Here is a 20,200-nt window from a genome sequence, read left to right as displayed (position 1 = left end):
CCTCGTTTCACCCCCTAACACCAGATAAGAGAGAAACAAGCATGGAGGAGAAAAAGATCCTTGAATCTAGTTCCTTGTACTCGACCAACCAGCATGAGTCGAACAGTCTCTGCTGGGGGCAGTGAAGATGCAAAGCCAAGAGTTAGATTTGGGGGGACTGCTGGTTAATACAACTGCCTGGAGTTTGTTTTTCATAATTTTTCTGTCCCACAGTGCCATAGAAAGCAAAGCCACAAGTTAACAAACAATTCTCCAAAATATGCACAGAATATCGGTTCTTATCCAGAGGCACCTCCCTGTTCCTTCCACCAAGGTTGATAGAACTTTCAGCCCCTCCAATCATCCCATGCCTCAGCAGGCTGATAAATTTGCCTACAGTCCCTGACCCACTATGACTGCCTGGGTACATACAAAGAATAGGGTCAGTTGTAAGGCACAAACAAAATAGCCAAGTGTGGGGAGTCGACTTGCCTGAGACTCCAACATTGAGCTAATTAGGACAGACAAAGAACATATGAAAGCTCACCTAAAGGACAAGCTCAGTGGAAAAAACCTAAGGTTCTAGCTAAGGTGCGGATACCAATCTGGGGGTCAGCATTGCTCAGTAACAAGGCTTGCCAGGAGCGCTGACACAAATCTGGTGGTCCAGCAGGTTTGCCAAGTGTAGGCTCCTGACCTTTTGTTGGGAGCTAGCTCCATACAGACCTTTGCAAACGATCCAGCTTCCTGTAGACCCCTACAGACCCAGGGCTGTGACATTTTGCTGAGAGCCAATTTCCTCCAGACCCACAGATTGTGACCTTCTGCTAGGGCCCAACTTTCTACAAGACCTAGGCCAACAACCCGCAGGAGTGAGCCAACTATCCTGTTGCAGGATGGGACAGCCAAGGAAGAAAAAAAGGTGTAAACAAAGTTCCCGAGGACACTGTATTGGGTTTATCAGGATGACCAAGATACAAGGAACACATTACTCTGTCCCATCCAACGGGACAGTCAACGAGGGTCCAGCGGGTACCGAGAAGAGAATGGGGGACAAGAGACTAGAAGAAGGACGCTAATACAAGCGTCTGATCAAGGTGACAATTTTATTCTTGCTCTGGTCATATACTATAGCAAGACTGGGGGAGGAGGAAATCTTCAGGGGGCTGGGAGATCTGGATGTATTAGCCTAAGAAGAAGTTGGCTCACACCTGCGGGATGTTGTCCTAGGTCTGTAGGAAGCTGACTCCCCCCCAAAGGTCAGGAGCCTCCACTTGGCAAGGCAGTTTCTAAGGAAAACTCACCACCAGATTTGTATCAGCCTTTCTGTAAGCTTAGCTAGAACACTGTTTTTTTGTTTTTCCACTGAGCTTGTCCATTGGATGAACTTTCATATGTCTTTTGTCTGTTCTAATTAGCTCAATGTTGGGGTCTCTGGCAAGTTGGCTCCCTCATTCCTCAGTTGTATTTTTTTTTTTGAACATACTTTCTTGTCCTAGCCCAGTGGCAAATATACTTGCCATTTTCCTAGAAGTGGTACCAAGAGCCCTCCACACCTGAGAGAGTAGAAGTTTCTAATAAAATACAAATTTATCATACTAGGGCTCTGTCTGCCCCTAGGGTGGGGTGGAAGGGCAGAGCTGGGAAGGCTTGTGATGAGTCATGCAATCTCTAATCCTCCAATAGAGGGGCTGCTACTGTTCTCTGGGGAGCCTAGCAATCTGGAGGAACACCAGTGGGAGGTAGCTTGCAGGTTCTTTCCATGTTCTCTGATGTAGTTCATCAGAGAGCTGTGAGGGAGATTTTGTAGCCACCAGGAATAACAGGTTGGCTCAGCTATCGGTGTCCAATCTCACTGGACTGATGTGGACTGTGAACCAGACTGTGGTGCTGTTGGTACATGTGCTGTCCTGGGCAGAGGGCCTAGTTCTCTGAGCCTCTCTGAGTGTGGGTTCCCTGGGGAGGGGGCTCTGCATCTGGTTAGAAGGTGTGTTGATTATAATATCACTGCCCAGTGTGCAGACAAGCATTGCTCTTGGTGTGCAGAAGACAGATTTCAAAACTGAAAATACGGTTTCTAGAAGTTCTGAAGATTGTATTGCAAATTTATTTTGTGTGATAAATTTTACAAATAGTTTAGAAACTGGTAGGGATGAGGTTATGAGAATCATCCTTTGGCAATACTTGGTTAAAATCCTTTCACCTTTCCACTATCAGCAGCCACAGTGAATGGAGTGATTCAGGGAAATTCAGTTCCAGAGTCCAAAAGCAGTTTCTGAGATGCAGAGGTTTCTCAGGTGTGCAGGGTTGGGTATAGGTGGGTAGGGCAAATTCTACATCATTACTAAAATCCACATGGCATCATGTGGAAGCAGACATTAAGTTATTCTTCAACCTTCGTTTGTGTGTGGGTTCAGGGGGGCTGGGTTTGTGTGAGATCACACGGGGGGGGGGGCGCATTGGGAGCCGCAGAGCCATAACCCACCTTTCTTACCATCTCCACACAGAGAGCTCTAGAGTGTGGTGTCACTAGTGGCTGGAGGGTCAGAAATATAGCAGTTTAGGGGTCAGTTTGAGTCATTTTTGTTGGAGTTGGGAAGTCTGTGTTTTTTCTCCATTTGAATACACATGCAATCATAGGTAATATTGGTCAAGTTCACACTTTTCCTGGCTCAGTTTCCTTAGGTCTATTGATTAAAACTTGACTATAATTTGTGGCTTATGTTCTTGCCTTTTTTTTTCTACATCTCATTTTTTTCACAAATGTGCTAAAACTTTTGATCATTGTAGCTCTTTGTTAAGTACAGATGGAATCTCCATTGTGCCAAAATGTGTACTATTTCTTCATAATCCTGTTGATGATTCTGATGTTGTTTCACATGGCAAATAGCTTTGAAATCAGCTGTCCTGTTATATATTATTAGACTTTTTCTTTAGATTGTCTTGAACTTTTGCTGCAAATTGAACATACCCAACATTCCTTTTTTAACATCACTATAATGGTGTTGTTTACAGTTATATAAATTGGTAAAAGATATTCTACATAATAATTCATTTAGCAAGCTATATAGTACGTGTGTGAAACTGAAACTGATGTGAAATAATGTACAAAGCCATAGAAAGAGGACTTTAGTGTAGACTTTAGTGACACAGAATACATCCTTATTGTCAGGTAGACAAGATCTTCATCAGTATGACTTAATTGAGAAAACAAAAAGAGTGAAAATGAAGCATGGTACAGAACTGGACAATGAATCTGGATGTGACACAGGCTTGTGTCTTAGCAGTAAACTCTGATAGCAGTAGGTTGGGATTTTCCATAGATACCTACTAAAACTAGTTAAGACTGTGTTCCTATAGTTGATGTAAAATTGTGCATATTTAATATATGTATTCTGACACCTGTGTACGTAATACCTACACCCAAGCAACCCCATTCAACAGAGTGTTGTATGGGAATCGAGGCTCGTGCCCAGACAGACCACACCTGGCCAGTACGGTTCCACTTGAGAGACTTTCATTGTTGCTGGTGGTGGGGGATGCACAAAGGAGGGGAGGAGACAAAGGAGGAAAAGAGAAAGAAGGTGAGAAGGTCAGGAGGGGTTGGCTTTTTATTTGGGTAGGGACATAACTTCTTGCAAGTGAGGGTAGGAGATGGGCTAGGAGGACACTGGAAATATATGACAACAGATGCACAGGTCCCTGTCACCTGTGGGTGATGTCACTGCCTTTGTTGGGTTTGGAGACAACCTGCAACCATAAAGCCGGTTCCTCATACCAACACTAAGTTCTCATAAAAATGACAGAATTGCCATGGATCCCAGCAGTCTTCTCAGTATAGTTTCCATGCACTTGAAATTAGTTTTAAATCGTACCAGAATTCTCATGTTCCTTGCAGTTGTATTCATGCTAGCCTAAATATGAAATAACATCAATGCTCATTTGTTGAAGACCAGCTAGGTGCCTCTAGGCGACCTAGGGTGCCTTGGGTTAAAGGAGTGGATAAAGGATCATGCACTGGTAAAGACTCTCACAGTCAGTGCTTTATTGGTCATAAAGCAGCATGTAATTATAGCTTAAGCATTATCAACCCATTTCTTTCTCCCATATAATTTTAACCTTTAATGCACACTTATTATCAGATGGACATGAGAGCTTGAACCATGTTGTCAACATTGTAGGTAGCACTCGAAAATGAAGGGTGACCAAGTCAACTCAGTCAGTCAACAGGGTCTCAAGGGAGAGAGTGAGGAGTGAAAAGAAAAAGACAATGAGACAATATATAGCATGATTCTAGCCAGTGCTGAGGCTGAAGCGGGTTTATTTTTCCCAGTCTGGTTTTCTACCATTTTTAGTACAAGCAAATAATAAGGTCAATTCTAGGTCAAGGAACAAACAAGGCACAAAGCCCTGTGATCATTGTTTCTAAGGGCTCATTCGTTTGACAAGAGAAAAGGAATGTTACTAGCCCAAATGTAAATATTCTTACCTGAACCTACTTCCTAAGTCCTAGTCCAAGGTCAAATTCCTGCCAAATTACTATAGAAGGGCAGAAAACAGAGAATCCAGCTGAAGCAATCTTCTTCAAAGCGTTTTTTTCCTAATGTTTATTTAGAACATTATGTGGAGAAGAGAAATGAAATATCAAGCTTTCTGTAGCAAGAGTTGTTGTAGATGAAAAGCAAATGTGTTATTATAGTATGCTGTAAAAATGCAGAAAGTGGCTTTATTTGGATGGCATGAGAGCTTTCTGCCAATGAGTCATAGTGCATGAAGAAGTTAAAACGAGGTTAAGAAACAGATTGAAGGGGTAGGGGATTTAGCTCAATGGTAGAGCACTTGCCTAGCAAGCGCAAGGCCCTGGGTTCGGTCCCCAGCTCTGAAAAAATGAAAAGAAAAAAAAAAGATAAAAGAAACAGATTGACTGTTTTGTTTGAATTTAAATAGTAACGATAAATTACAGTTGAGCAAACATGTAAAAGTCTTAGATAACTGACTCGGCTCTTTGTTTTCTCTGCCTTCAGTATCTTATTTTAGATGTAACACTTTCATTTTTGCTTTGGAGAAAGCGTTTAAACATTTAATATTTTTATACATTGGTTTATTTAGGGTTAATGCATAATATAGTTAATGTAGTGATTTTGTGCAACATCTCATTTATTTCTATTTGAATAGTTATTCAAACATCAGTTTTTCTTAAAAACAGTTATGAGTATTCCTTTGGAATGAAATGAAAAACATTGTAATTCCACATTCCAAACGAGTGAAAGCTAACACAAGAAAGTGACTGCTTTTGTTTCCTGCCTGATATATATTTCACATTGCTGAGAACAAAACTTCTGATTTCACAGATATAGACTGGGCCCAAGATGAGATTGTCACGAACTCCTGTGTTGCAGAGTATTTGATCGCACTGTGAACCCAGAGACTGTCAATTTACTAGCGGGGGCGGGGGGCAGGGGAGCTGTTTCTAACTGGTATGGCTCTGCCATTACTACACACCTTTGCTATCAAACGATGAAGATAAACATAGTTTTAGAAGGAAGCACTCATGTTCGTAAGTAATGTATAATTGAGTGGGTGAAAAAATGATGAATCAGGTTAAGATCTGACAGAATAGGATATGCCCAACTCTCAAGAGAAGAGGGAAAAGAGGCAATATAAGAGGAAGCAGCAGGTTTTTGGATTTAGCTCAGTGGTAGATCACTTGCCTAGCAATCAAAAGGGCCTGGGTTTGGTCCCCAGCCACTGGGGATGGGGGGCAGAGAAAAGAAAGAAGGAAAAGTAAAGAGGAAGCAAAACAGAGGGTAAGAGGAGGAGGCAGTTTTACCTGGAGAATTTTACAGAGACAGGCAGGCTAAAGACAGAAAAAGAGAAAATGAGCAAGAGAATGAGAAGAGAGCAGTTTACTAGAGTTCGTTTGAGGCCAAGCACAGCAATTCAGTCAGAAGTGAAAGACGCAATTTGAATTGGGTAGCATAAAGAGTTTCAGCTAGCAGAGCAGAGTTGACCAGACAGAGTTCAAAAAGAACAAGAAAGGGTGATTTTATTCAACAGTTAAGTCTCAGATGCACAAAACACTCAAGTGCCCAACCCTCCTTAGCCACCTCAATGTTTGCCCCCTGCTGAGCCTTGCTGATGCATGGAAGCTTTTGTTCCTAACTAAGGAATATCTTGATCTTTCTGTTTGGCACCTGGGCAGTAACACCCAGTTCCTGTTTTTTGTTCTAGTTTTTCTCCTGAAGGCATAACCTATTTTTCCACTGTGCTTCCAGGAATTCTCCAACCAGTGAACTTGGGTGTATATTCTGTGAACCTCAGTAAAGCTTTGGCATTTTCTTTGCACAAATGACCCCAGTCTGGGTCTTTTGTTAAATCCACCAGGCCTACGCCCCGACATTCTAGGCCTAGATAAGATTGTACAGAAGCTGTAAACTTCCTTGACTAGGCCTAGATTATCAGAAGGAGGAAGTAAGCCTTCAAGGCATTTTTGACTTTTTTTTTTTTTCTTTCGGAGCTGGGGACCGAACCCAGGGCCTTGCGCTTGTTGGCAAGCACTCTACCACTGAGCTAAATCCCCAACCCCCTCTTCAAGGCATTTTTACATTCCTATGTGATAGTCACTGTCTACAAAAATAGAACTAGAACTGTATGTATCACAATCTTGCTGCCCCTATCTTTCCGATTTTGCTTTTCTTTGTTCACTATAGCTTCCCTTCATTGCACTTTCATTTAGGCAATATTGAATTAAGTTTTTAAATGAGGGTAGATTCTCATATAATATATCCTGACCACTGTTTCCCCACCCTACACTCCTAACTACCCCCTCTTCTATTCTTTCCCCAAGATCCACCCCCCACACACACCCATTTCCTCTTCAAAAAGGAACAGACCTAACAGACAAATCAAGATAGAAAAAGACAAGGCGAAAGCCTTCATATTGGACAAGGCAACCTGATAGGAAAAATCTCAAGATCAAGCCAAAGAATCAGAGTTAAACCTGCTTCCACTGTTAGGAGTCACACAAAGACACCAAGCTAACAGCCATAACTTATCAGCAGAGGACCTGGCATAGACACATGCTGTCTCTATGCTTGCCATTTAAGTTTCTGCAAGATTCCTAGAAATCCAGTCAGTGTTAGTCATGGGTTCCCTCTCATGTCAAGGGCCTCAAGTTAAACCAAACATTGGTTGGCCACTCAAACCAATTTGTTACCTTCATGCCCCAGCACATCTTAGGAAGGACCAATTGTAGGTGTGTGTGGGTGTTGGGGGCGGAAGGTGGCGTGTGTCAGGGTCAACCTTCAATCGGCCCCTTGGGGAAGGTGACCCCAATGGCTGTGACAAGCAGTTTTTATACTTTCAGAGGTACAGGTTACATTAGCAGGTTTACATTTCACACTTATATGGCATGCCTTTGAGTGCTTATCTGGGACCAGAGGGTCAGGCTACTATCAGTACATTCTGCAGGATTTTCAAGTATGTCCCTGCTTCTCCCAAGAACTGTGGGTGGAGAATGGAACTTTTCCTAGCCTTGGCCCGAGGCGTGAAGCTGGCTCGTGCCCTAATCTTCACCAGAGGCAGTTGATGTAAAGCTGGCAAAAGCCTTTATGGTCCCCATAACCTATCTACTTTCCACCAGGCCAAGCCTCCTGATAGCTCTTAGGCTTCAGTAAGAACTAGGGTCCTTCAACCCATTCTTTGTTGAGGTACTTTTAGGTTGTTTCTAGGTTCTGGCAAGTGTGAATAAATATGCTATGAACATAGTTGAGCAAATGGCCTTGTGGTAGGGTGGAGCACCTTTTAGATGCCAAGAGCTTTATAGCTTTGACTTGAGATAGATGGATTCTCAGGGTTCTGAGGCACCAGGACTCTGAGGAAATGCTGATTTCCATAGTGGCAGTATTAGTTTGCACCCTATAAGCATGGAGAGTTGTTACCCATTCTCCATATCATTACCAACATGACTTGTCACTTGTATTGATCTTAGCCATTCTGACATGTGCAAGATAGATTCTCAAAGTAGTTTTGATTTGCATTTCCTTGATGGCTGAGATAATGATTTCTTTAAGTATTTCTCAGCTTTTTGAGATTCCTCTGTTGAGAATTCACTGTTTAGATTTATACCACCACCCCCCTTTTTTTAAAAAGATGTATTTATTAAACGTGAGTGAGTACACTGTAGTTGTCTTCAGACAGGCCAAAAGAGGGCATGAGATCCCATTACAGATGGTTGTGAGCGACCATGTGGTTGCTGGGAATTGAACTCAGGATCTCTGGAAGAGCAGTCAGTGCTCTTAACCGCTGAGCCATCTCTCCAGCCCCTACACCCAATTTTTTACTTGAATTTTTTGCTTTAGAAAGTCTATTTTCTTGAGGTCTTTATGTATTTTATATATTAGGCCTCTATAAGATATGGATTTGTTTAAAAAACTATTTTCCCATTCCTTAAGCTGCCACCATGTCCAATTGACTGGGATTTTTGCCACTTCTAATCTCCTTTATATATTAATTTTTTTTATTTATTGGCAAAGATGAGAAACAGAATACACAGGATGAGAATTGGCCTGTACTTTCTTAAAATTGTTATTACAATCTTGTAGTTCATGTTTAAAATACTTTCTGTCTGTCTTTCTATCTCCTTTTATTTTTGGTACCATTTACGTTGTGTGATTCTATTCATTACAATCTAATTATATTGTTTCTCTGGAAAATGAAAGACCTTCACCTACAATTTCCTCTTCTGAAAATTTACTATGTTATGAGTTTCTTAAGGTTTTGATAGTTTGGGAAACAGTTTTAGTGTCCTCTTCTGAAGGCTTGCCTCTCCTCATTTCTTGGCAAATCTGTGTTTTCAAGTTGTTGCAATCATCAATTTTGCGGTTTTGTTTGTGTGTGTGTGGGGGGGGGGTTTGTTTGTCTGTTTGTTTTTGCTATGTGAATGATTGATGTCGTTAAGACATTTGATTTTAGGTTTTTTAAAATTTCTGATATATTATTGCCTTTTTGTCTTACTTAGCTTCAGTTGTGAACATTTTAGAGCCTACAATCATCTGAGGGGCTCTCACTTGAGGGCATGCCCTCATCAAAATGTCTGGATGCTGTATCAGTGAGAGATTGTGTTGTGATGATTGATGTGGGCAGGCTCTACACTGAGGGTGGCAGGATCCCTAAGCAAGTGGACCTGGGCTGGGTAAGAGAGCTGGCTAAGTATGAGACAGTGACCAAGCAGGAAACAATATTTGTTCATGGTTTTTGCCTTTTCTTGAAGCTTGAGTTTCTATCCTAAGCTCCCAACCTTATGGCTGTCATGTGACTGGACCAAACAAGTGAACCTGTTTATTTCCTGAGATGCTTTAGGTTGGAGAATTGAATCAAAGGAGAAGAGTAGCAAGTTAGAACAAAAAAAAAATTGGCTATTTTGTTGCTGGACAGAAACTAGAGAAACTAGAAATGTTCTCCTTTGGAAGAACTTGGTAAATATCAGGGCTTGAGATGGCAAACAGCATAGAAAGCTGTATTCAGGGCTTAATCAGCTGTTGTTGTAGCATCTGGAAGACTGGAGTCATGCAAGTAGTGCAGTCAAAGTTGAGGTCATAGGATTTCAGTGGAAAATAGACTCCATGAAAAATTTAGCTAGAGGTCATTTATGTGGTATTTTGACCCCAAATCTTTCTTATTCTGCCCATGCCCTGAGAAATTGAGTAAGGCCAAATTAAAAAGCAATTAGTTATATTTCTTAGGTCAAATATTGAGTCTGTTAGATGATTATACTAATAACTCATCTGGACTACAAGAAAAAAACAACAAGTTGAGCAGAAATAAATGCAAAGCCTGTGGTTTGTAGAGAAAAGCAGCCCTTGGAAGTTACACAGGGCAGCCAAATGCTGAGACAGAGGCATAAATTTTCAAAGAGTTTATCACCATTAAAGAGAAGGTCTTTGCTCAGGATTGGAATCCTATGAAGGTGAATTAAGGGAAACAGTCCCTCCTGCTAAGCCTTCAGTTAATGGAAGGGGGAGTTGGCAAAGTCATTCCTAGACCCAGGAAGTAACTTCATATAAAACCTGGTACAACTGGTCCAATGTGGCACCCAAGTTCTGGAAATAAGAAATATGGAAAAATAAGGTTATGGCTGCTTCCCCCGTGGTTTCAGTTCAGCACTGTTCCAGTCATCTGTGTTTGGCAGAGTTAGAGCCCCAGTGAGGGAGGACACTGTGAGAGTGCATGGGATGAATCTGAGGATGAAGCCTGAGTTGCATTTGAGACCACAAGATAATAGAGATACCCAAGTTATGAGACACCTGTCATGGAGAGCTGCATATAGGGAGTTCAAGGATCTAAACTGAGAGATGTATGAGAAGTTCCAGGGATAGGGCCATCTAAGCCTTTTGAAACTGAAGCTCCTTGTGTCTGAGACAGAGCTGCAGGATTTGATGTTTGTCCTGCTGGGTTTCTTGCTTTGGTCCAATCTTCCCTCACTATGTACACATTCCTCTCTACTGGAATGGGAAGGGGTATTCTGTGCCTTTGTATGTTGGAAAGATAAACTTGCTTTCTGATTTTACAAGATGTGCCAATCAAGAGTGTCAGAAGTGATTCGGGGCCATAGTGAGTGTATGGGCTGCTGCTTCAAGCTATTAGGGTCAATGGAAGCTCCTGATTAACTGCCTGTGAGGGATGGTTTTCTTAGAATTGACTTGTTTGGACTTTTCCAGTTCTGGGAGACAGAAACTTAGGCCTAGTTTCCCAACCTCTCAGTTTACAACCTGTCATGGAGGAGTCAGCCTTGCTCTGACCACCTCAGTTCTCTAAATAGAAGCTTTTGTAGGAGGAACCTTTCTAGATGATTAGTTATTGGGGATGACATTTGACTATCTATAGACTCAACCCATTTCCTGTTGGGTGTGTGTGTGTGTGTGTGTGTGTGTGTGTGTGTGTGTGTGTGTGTGTCTGTGTGTGTGTGTGTGTGTCTGTGTCTGTGTGTGTGTGTGTTTGTGTGTGTGTTGTGTATTAGTTGTACCTGATTAGTCAGCTTCCTTCAAGTGTTGTCTTGTCTTCAGCATTATAGACTGTAACCCTAAATCACATAAGATGCAGTTGAAGCAATTGCTATTCAGTCCTAAGATATTTTGCAAGCTTGGTGTTTTTTTATAATTTTAATTTTGTTTTTGTTTTTTGAGGACAAAGTTTCTCTATGTAGCCCTGGCTGTCCTGAAAGTAGGTATGTAGAACGTGCGGCCTCAAACGTAAATGGTCCCCCTGACTCTGGCTCCAGAGTGCCAGGATTAAATGTGGGCCAACATGCCCAGCTTTTTCTTTATTTGCTCGTTTGTATATTATTGTCTTATGGGTTGGACTGTGGGTTTTGGCACATGTCAAGCATATGCTGCTGTGTTGATCTTCATCCACGTTACGAATTTTGAAATTTGACAGAGAGCATATTCTGTTTCTCAGGATGGCATGTATTAATGACATTCATACATATCATTCATGACATTCATATGCACATCATGTATGCCTAATCCCCATAGGAGTCAGAAAATGGCTTCAGAATTCCTGAACTTGGACTAATCAATACTTGTGAAGCTCATTTCTAACTACTGGCAATTGAGGTCAATTATTTTAAGACCAGCAAGACCTCTTCACTGCTGAGCCAGCTCCTGTCCTATGTTGCTTATTTAGGATCAACATTTACATTGCCAATATTTTCAGTTATCTGTTTGTATCTGTTTAAACATTCATTCCCTTTTAGTAAGATCTCATTACTGTTACAGTTTAAACTGGGCCACCTCAAGATTCTGGAAGAAGAACACAGAAGTGCAGTGAATGTAATTCTTTGTAGGAACTCTAGTAAACACCTCTGAGTCCTTTCTATCTTTCTTGTTTGTTTGATTGATTTTTCATAGGGGAGACAGGGTCTTAATATGTACCTCTGGCTGTCCTGGATAGACCTCAGATATACCTGCCTCTGCCTCCTGAGTGCTTGAATTAAAGACATGAGCCTATATGCTCACTTGATATTTTTTTGCAGTTAGTAATTGTTCATACAATCTCTCTGTGTGCTCAATACTGCGCCCCCCCTCCATTAATTAGCATTTCTCTTGCAAGGCTATATCCTACTCAAAGACCAAAGAAATGACAGAGGTGAACTTTATTACTCAGTTTTCTTCTAAGATGATTTGGTAATTACATTAGAACATCTGGGTCAAGAAATAAGTGGTGGAAGCACCAGAAGCATACATTTACAGTGATATCTGTATCATGGTTTCTGTTGTACTAATGTATGGGATGTTTCAGGACGCATTAACCTATGATGATGTACATGTGAACTTCACTCGAGAAGAATGGGCTTTGCTGGATCCTTCACAGAAGAGTCTCTACAAAGATGTGATGCAGGAGACCTATAGGAACCTCACTGCTATAGGTAAGACAGTGAATTTTCTTTCAGTTTTTAAAACAAGGAAACAAATGTTCCTTTGTTACTGTTTTCTGTAACTTCAATTGAAATAAAGAAGAATGAGGTGAAAAAATCAGGTTCACTGAAGATAGTAACTTAAATGTTGCCTAATTTCCAATAATATATCATACATTTTCTGGTACTGTATTTTAGGTTACAATTGGGAAGACCATAGTATTGAAGAACATTGTCAAAGTTTCAGAAGACATGGAAGGTAATTTTCATGTGCAAGTTGGTATGAATATGTCTCTGAAGGCATGTTAGTATGTCCTGGAACTTTTAAAGAAAAGCAACAGTGTAAAAAGAAAAAAAAAGCCCTTCTTTAAGTGTATTGATTATTAAATTCTCACAAATCCATGTACCTCAATGTCAGGTGTCTGACTTGTTTTTTGCAAGGCATTCCTCTAAGAAAGAAGACAAAGAAACAATGCCTTAACAGATCTTACCATTTGAATCATAGCCACATTACAGCTACTCTGTATACCTGCCAATCTGTTTAGTCTCATAACACACACACACACACACACACACACACACACACAGAGAGTAGGTGATAATTTTATTTTTCTAATAGGCAAATATATCATAGTAAACCTGATTACTCATATATTAACATTGTTAAGTTTAAGTGAGAGGGACAGTTTATGAGAGTCAAGAATGTTGTTGAAGAGAAACCTTAATTCTTATACCATATGTCTATGATGAACAAAAAGTCAAACTGTGTGAATACAATGTGGAAATCTTTCTTTTGTTATTTTTACAGGTGTATCCTGTGTCACAATGGATACAAGCCATGTGAGCACAAGGATAGTGAAAGGAGCAATGCCCCCACCCCCAGAACAATTAAGATATATGTAGTAGTCCACATTTGAGCAGACTTTCTCAGTGTGATACAAGTTTATAATTAGTTGGTTTCCCAACTTCATTGGGAATATATCCATAAAGTCACATACCAGAAAATCCATATGAATACTAGGATTGTGGAAATTTCCTTTCTGTTTGTCCTGGTTCACTTGGCCAATGTGATATGCTAATGTAGTGTATTTCACAATAAATGACAACATATGAATGTACTCAATGTGGTAAAGTTCTGAGCTCTTCCATTTCTCTTCAAATATATGAGAAATCTCATAGAGCGAAAGGATGGTACAAATGTGAGCCTTGTAATAACACTTTTACCAACCCATAGTGAATGGGAAACCATGAGTGTAAACAAAGTGATAAAACCTTAAGATGTGATTCTTCTTTACAATTAGACCAAATTATAGAATTAATTTCCACAGGTAAAAAGATTCATTAGTTTAGTGAATGTGGTAAAGCTTTCCCATGTTCCTATCTTTGCAGGCATGAAAGATGTCATACTGGAGAGAAAACCTCTGAAAATACTCAGTGTGGTAAAGCCTTTGCACAACATAGTCATCTCCAAAGACATAAGAGCACACATACTGGAGAGAAACTCTATGAATGTAAGCCACGTGATAAAGCCTTTACATACGATTCTCAGCTTCAAACTCTTGAAAGGATTCATACTGGAGAAAAACCCTACAAATGTAATCAATGTGGTAAAGCCTTTGAACGTCGTTGTAATCTTGGAAGGCATAAACTAATACATACTGGAAGAAAATCCTACAAATGCAATCAGTGTGGTAAAGCCTTTGCACAACACAGTCATCTCAAAACGCATGGAATAACACATACTGGAGAGAAACCTTACGAATGTGATCAGTGTGGTAAAGCCTTTGCATATCATAGTTCTCTCCAAGTACATAAAAGAATACATACTGGAGAGAAGCCCTATGAATGTGATTGGTATGGTAAAGCCTTTGTAGATCAGAATGATCTTAAAAGGCATGAAAGAATTCATACTGGAGAGAAACCCTACAAATGTAATGAATGTGATAAAGCCTTTGGAAATCACCGTAATTTTCGACTGCATAAAATGATGCATGCTGGAGAAAAACTCTACAAATGCAATGAATGTGGTAAAGCCTTTTCACAAATCAGTCATCTCCAAACACATAAAAGCACACATACTAGAGAGGAACTCTATGAATGTAAACAATGTGGTAAAGCCTTTACATGCCATAATGAACTTCAAAGTCATAAAAGGATTCATACTGGAGAGAAATCCTATGAATGCAATCAATGTGGTAAAGTCTTTAAATCTCATCGTTATCTCCAAGTACATAAAACAATACATACTGGAGAGAAGCCCTATGTGTGTGATCAATGTGGTAAAGCCTTTGCACATGGTCCTCTTAGATGGCATAAAATAATGCATACTAGGAAAAAAACCTACAAATGCAATCAGTGTGGTAAAGCCTTTGCACGACACAGCCATCTCAAAACGCATGGAGTAACACATACTGGAGAGAAACCTTACAAGTGTGATCAATGTGGTAAAGCCTTTGCATCTCATAGTTATCTCCAAGTACATAAAAGAATACATACTGGAGAGAAGCCCTATGTATGCGACCAATGTGGTAAAGCCTTTGCACAACTCAGTCATCTCCAAGTTCATGGAATAACACATACTGGAGAGAAACCTTACAAGTGTGCTCAATGTGGTAAAGCCTTTGCATCTCATAGTTATCTCCAAGTACATAAAAGAATACATACTGGAGAGAATCTCTATGAATGTAATCAATGTGGTAAAGCCTTTGCATCTCATAGTCCTCTCCAAGTACATAAAAGAATACATACTGGAGAGAAGCCCTATGTATGTGATCAATGTGGTAAAGACTTTGTAGTTCAGAGTGATCTTAAAAGACATAAAAGAACACATACTGGCGAGAAACCTTACAAATGTAATGAATGTGGTAAAGCCTTTGTACGGAATGGTAGTCTCCGAACACATAAAGTAATACATACTGGAGAGAAACCTTACAAATGTAATGAATGTGGTAAAGCCTTTGTATGGAATGGTAGTCTCCGAACACATAAAGTAATACATACTGGAGAGAAACCTTACAAATGTAATGAATGTGGTAAAGCCTTTGCATGTAACACTAGTCTCCGAACACATAAAGCAATACATACTGGAGTGAAACGTTTCAAATGTAAGCAATGTGGTAAAGCCTTTGTAGGTCAGAATTACCTTAAAAAGCATGAAAGAATTCATACTGGAGAGAAACTTTACAAATGTAATGAATGTGGTAAAGCCTTTGTTTTTGATTCTAGTCTCCGAAAACATAAAGCAGTACATACTGGAGTGAAACCTTAAGAATGTAAGCAATGTGGTAAGCCTTTGTAGGTCAGAATGACCTTAAAAAGCATGAAAGAATTCATACTGGAGAGAAACCTTACAAATGTAATGAATGTGGTAAAGCCTTTGTATGTAATGCTAGTCTCCGAAAACATAAAGCAACACATACTAGAGTGAAACCTTATGATTGTAAGCAATTTAGTAAGTTCTTTGCCTCTCATGATCAACTTCGACAACATGAAAGAATTGATACAGGAGAGAAACCTTAAAATGTAGTCAATGTGGTAAAGCCTTTTCACAATCAAGCCACCTCCAACTACATAAAAGAACACATACATACTAAAGAGTAACCTTATGAATGTAACCAATGTAGTAAAGCCTTTACTGTGATCTTCAAAGGTATGGTGGTTTAAATATACTTGGCCCATTGCAAGTGGCAGTGTTAGGAGGTATGGCCTTTTTGGAGTAGATGTGGACTTTGAGGAAGTATGTCACTGTGGGGGAGGGTGGGCTTTGAGTCCCCATGCTTAAACTCTACCCAGGGCAGAAGAGTCTTCTGGCTGCCTTCTGATCAAGATGTAGAACTCTCTCCTCCAGCACCATGTCTGCTTGGACACTGACATTCCTTCCACCTTGATAATAGACTGAACCTCTGAATCTGTATACCTCCCCTCCCCCCAATTAAATGTCCTTTCTAAGAGTTGCCTTGGTCATGGTATCTTTTCACAGCATTAATATCCAAATTAACACAAACAGCATAAAAGATACCACATTAGAGAGAAACTATGAATGTACTAAATATGGTGAAGCCTTTGCACATTTTTTTTTTTTTTGGTTCTTTTTTTTTTGGAGCTGGGGACCGAACCCAGGGCCTTGCGCTTCCTAGGCAAGCGCTCTACCACTGAGCTAAATCCCCAACCCCGCCTTTGCACATTTCAATGGTTCTCACTATAACAAAAGTATTCATACTTCCATTCACTGAAACCCTGTGAATGCAGAAAATAACATTCTTGAGAAAAGCCTTATGAATGGTCTCAGTGTGGCAAAGTCTTTGTGAAATCTGCATAAATACCTAACAATTCAAAAACATGGTCAAAGTAAATGCCAGGAGTCTATTGGAAACAAGCTGAGTTAGAAGGGTAGGGATTATGATTAGTGTGGTTGGGTGTGCAGTTAGTGCTAGAAAGTTAGGGGTTAGGGTTAAACCATTGCGGGGCGGGTTAAGGTTGAGGACAAAACGGGTAGGGTTAGGTTGGCGTTTAGTTTTAGGGGGTTAGGAAAATGTGAAATTGGGGAAGGAAATGGGAGGAGGTGGGCTGTGGTACAGGGAGGGATGAAAATGATATATAGTATTCATAAAATCCTGAAATACAAAAACAATCAAGTTGAAAAGCTTCAATGTAAATAGTTTGAGGGGTAAGGAGAGTTGTTACTAAATACAATAATGAAATTCAGAAAAATCATTAGCTCTTAGAAATCATTTATTCCAATAAAGTGGAAAACTCTAAAATAAAGCACATAGTTTTCTGGATGTATATAACCTACCAAAAGTAAATCGTGAGGATCTAAAAGGAAAAAAAAATGAAAAAAAAATTGAGCAGCTTTGTAGAAAGCAGTACAAGTGAAGTAGTTGTGGTCAAATATTTACCAAATAAAATTACCAGACCTTCAATGAAATACTAACACAAATCCTTCTCAAACTATGCTATTAAATAGCAAAGGAAGGTTACATTACCAAACTCTTTATGAAGTTACTATTAGCCTAATACTGAAACCAGATAAACACAGACCAATCTCCACCATTTATGGTGCAATTTATATGCAAAATTTCTTTAAAAATACCTTCAAACTATTCAAAAATAAATCAAAAAATTACCATGGTCAAACTGGTTTATTCGAGAGGTGTAGTGCTGGCTCAATATGTCAATATATTTTATAAATTTCTCTAATCTTTTGTTTTTTGATAGAATACAAATCATAACATTTCAATCCTGTCAAATATCCCATAGAAACTCAGAATATAAGAAACACATCTCACCATAATAATATGTATGTCAAGCAGTAGCCTTATCAACCAGTAAAAATATACTGAGAAAGGAATCTGGGAAATAATCCCATTCAAAACAACGTAAAAATCTCTTGAATTAAACCTGACCAAGGATGTGAAAGACCTCTAATGAAAACTTTATAGATACTGAATAAAATTAAAGAGGACACTAGAAGATGGAAAGACCTTGCATGCTCATGGGATGGCCATACTTCCAAAATCAGTCTACAGATTCAATGCAATCCCAAGGGAAATTAAGGGGGAATATTGTCAAAATACATTACATAATGCATGAAAACCCTATAATCCCATTATTCTGTATAATAAGTATTAAGACATTTTTGAAAGCTTTAGATCCAAGCTGGTTTTAGGAACAAAAACAGTCACACACATGCATATGACAATACTGCAAAATACCAGTCAGACATATGATGTTCTGCCAGTAAACGCAGCTTTGGTGAGCTGGTGCCTGGGATTCATTGTCAAGACAGCTTAGCCTAAATTATTGACCTCAAGTGAGAGACCCATCTTAAAAAATGAGGTCAACAATTGTCCAAGAAATGCATGCAAACATATATGAAAACACTATATACAAATGGAACATAATTCAGACCAAAAGCTGTGGCACATACCAGAACATAGATGCCCCAAGGGATTTACACAAAAAGAAATAACCCAGTTGCCAAGAGACAAATACTATATGATGTTATTTGTGCAAGGAGCCTAGAGACAACAAATTGGAAGCACTGGAAAGCAGCATGGTGGTTGCCAAGGGCTGTGAGAGGGAGAAGTGAAGAGCTGGTATTTATTGAATATAGAATTTCAGTATGAAATGGTAAAAGAATTGTGATACATGGGATTCATAATCCCACAATACAGTGAATGTCCTTCATGCCAATCAAGTATCAACTTAATCAACCTAGATAAAAATGATAGCTTTCATATTATGTATATTTTACAAGAATAATAAAAGTCCTCCATCGCCATAAAGTAATAAGGAGGTTGGGCCCTGTATAGCTGCAACTCGGTAACAGCAATGTTAATCTACTTTGGTGAGTTTCCTAATGGTTTCACTGCATTTAGATACCTGTACCTTGAAAATAAAGTAATGTTAAAATGTCTACCAATGTCTTTTCTGAGGTATCTTGAAATCTCAAAGGAAACTGCTTTGAGTGACTTGGTGTAATGGAGGCAGCTGTTGGCTGTGAGGTGCTGGGAAGAAAGCAGAATCATAGAGAAGCCTGAGTGCTCTGCACAGCACTAACTCCCAGGCAGTACTTAGTTTGCTTTCCTTTATAAAAGTTTACAGAATGAAATTGTATGCCTATCTGGTTGATTAACCACATTTACTTTCAGAAGAAGTCAGCATTAGATGCGTCCTTTGTCCTCAAATGTCTTTTTTTTTTAAGGTATGTCACTGAGGCTAGGGTACATATTACATGAACATGCCCCACCCCCGGCTCCTGTGGTGGGGGCCTGCAACATGCAAGGATTTTTTTTCTTCACTAAATGTTTGTGTCATCTTTGGCTGTCGAGAGATGTTTAAATTCATGCTGGCATAAGAATATATGCTCAATGCCTCTTTAGATATTTAGAGTAAAGTTTTGTGTAACAAATATCACTTTATTACTCCTAGGATGGCGAGCCTCCTCGAGACAGAATAAGCAGTAAACAACACAACACTTAGCATTCAAGATTGAGGGACACAGATTCCAGCTCTGAGTCCCAGACCAATGGAGTGCTAGACAGCATCTTAGAACCTTCAACTGTAACACTGACTAAATAGCACATACCATTCGGGATTACTGTAAAACTAGGGGTGAAGTGTGTAAGACTGTGCAGGCCCTGTCACCTAATGGACACCAAATAAACATTAGTTACTATTTCTGTCACTGATGTTTGTGTTATTAGAGAGCCTATGCAGGATAGGGGACAACAGTAAGTGCACACTTACTGTTTAAAAAACATGATCCCCCCCTCCAACACACACACAGAATTAGGAATGATGAGAGATTGAGACTAAGACAACTCTAGCAGTTAACATTTTGGGTTATTTCAATAACTCCCTTTTCACTTGGTCTTGCTACCTCTGAACATTGCTAATATCCAACCCACCTTTTTATCTGTTTTTAAAAACAAAAATACATAAAATGGACTATTAAGGCAAGCTGACAACTGCTTTTTCTTTTCTTTTTGTTTTTAAATTATTTTTAAAGATTTATTCATTTTATTATATATAAGCACACTGTAGCTGTCTTCAGATAAACTGGAAGAGAGCATCGGATCTCTTTATAGATGGTTGTGAGCCACCATGTGGTTGCTGGGAATTGAACTCAGGATCTCTGGAAGAGTAGTCAGGTGCTCTTAACCACTGAGCCATCTCTCAAGCCCGATTTTACTTTTTTTTTTAATATTTATTTTTAGTATGTGTGGGAGTGCGAGGCACCCTCAGAGACTAGAAGTGTCTGGTCCCCTAGAGCTGGAGTTAGAAGCAGCTGTGAACCTTCCA

General features: G+C 39.7%; 1 protein-coding gene across 1 annotated transcript; it reads left to right on the top strand.

The window, feature by feature from the left end:
• The first annotated feature begins 12,261 nt into the window (after positions 1-12,261).
• Positions 12,262-15,987, top strand: LOC148006790 (uncharacterized). Its single transcript, XM_087596723.1, is given in 5 exon segments — positions 12,262-12,406; positions 12,593-12,653; positions 14,036-14,241; positions 14,311-15,670; positions 15,921-15,987. Coding segments are annotated over 5 exon segments (1,839 nt in total).
• The last annotated feature ends 4,213 nt before the right edge of the window (positions 15,988-20,200 follow it).

Source organism: Rattus norvegicus, chromosome 1, assembly GCF_021556685.1.
Source record: "Rattus norvegicus strain SHRSP/BbbUtx chromosome 1, alternate assembly SHRSP_T2T, whole genome shotgun sequence".
Taxonomy (NCBI): domain Eukaryota; kingdom Metazoa; phylum Chordata; class Mammalia; order Rodentia; family Muridae; genus Rattus; species Rattus norvegicus.
Note: the sequence above shows the minus strand (reverse complement) of the source record. Positions and strands in the feature narration are given on the sequence as shown.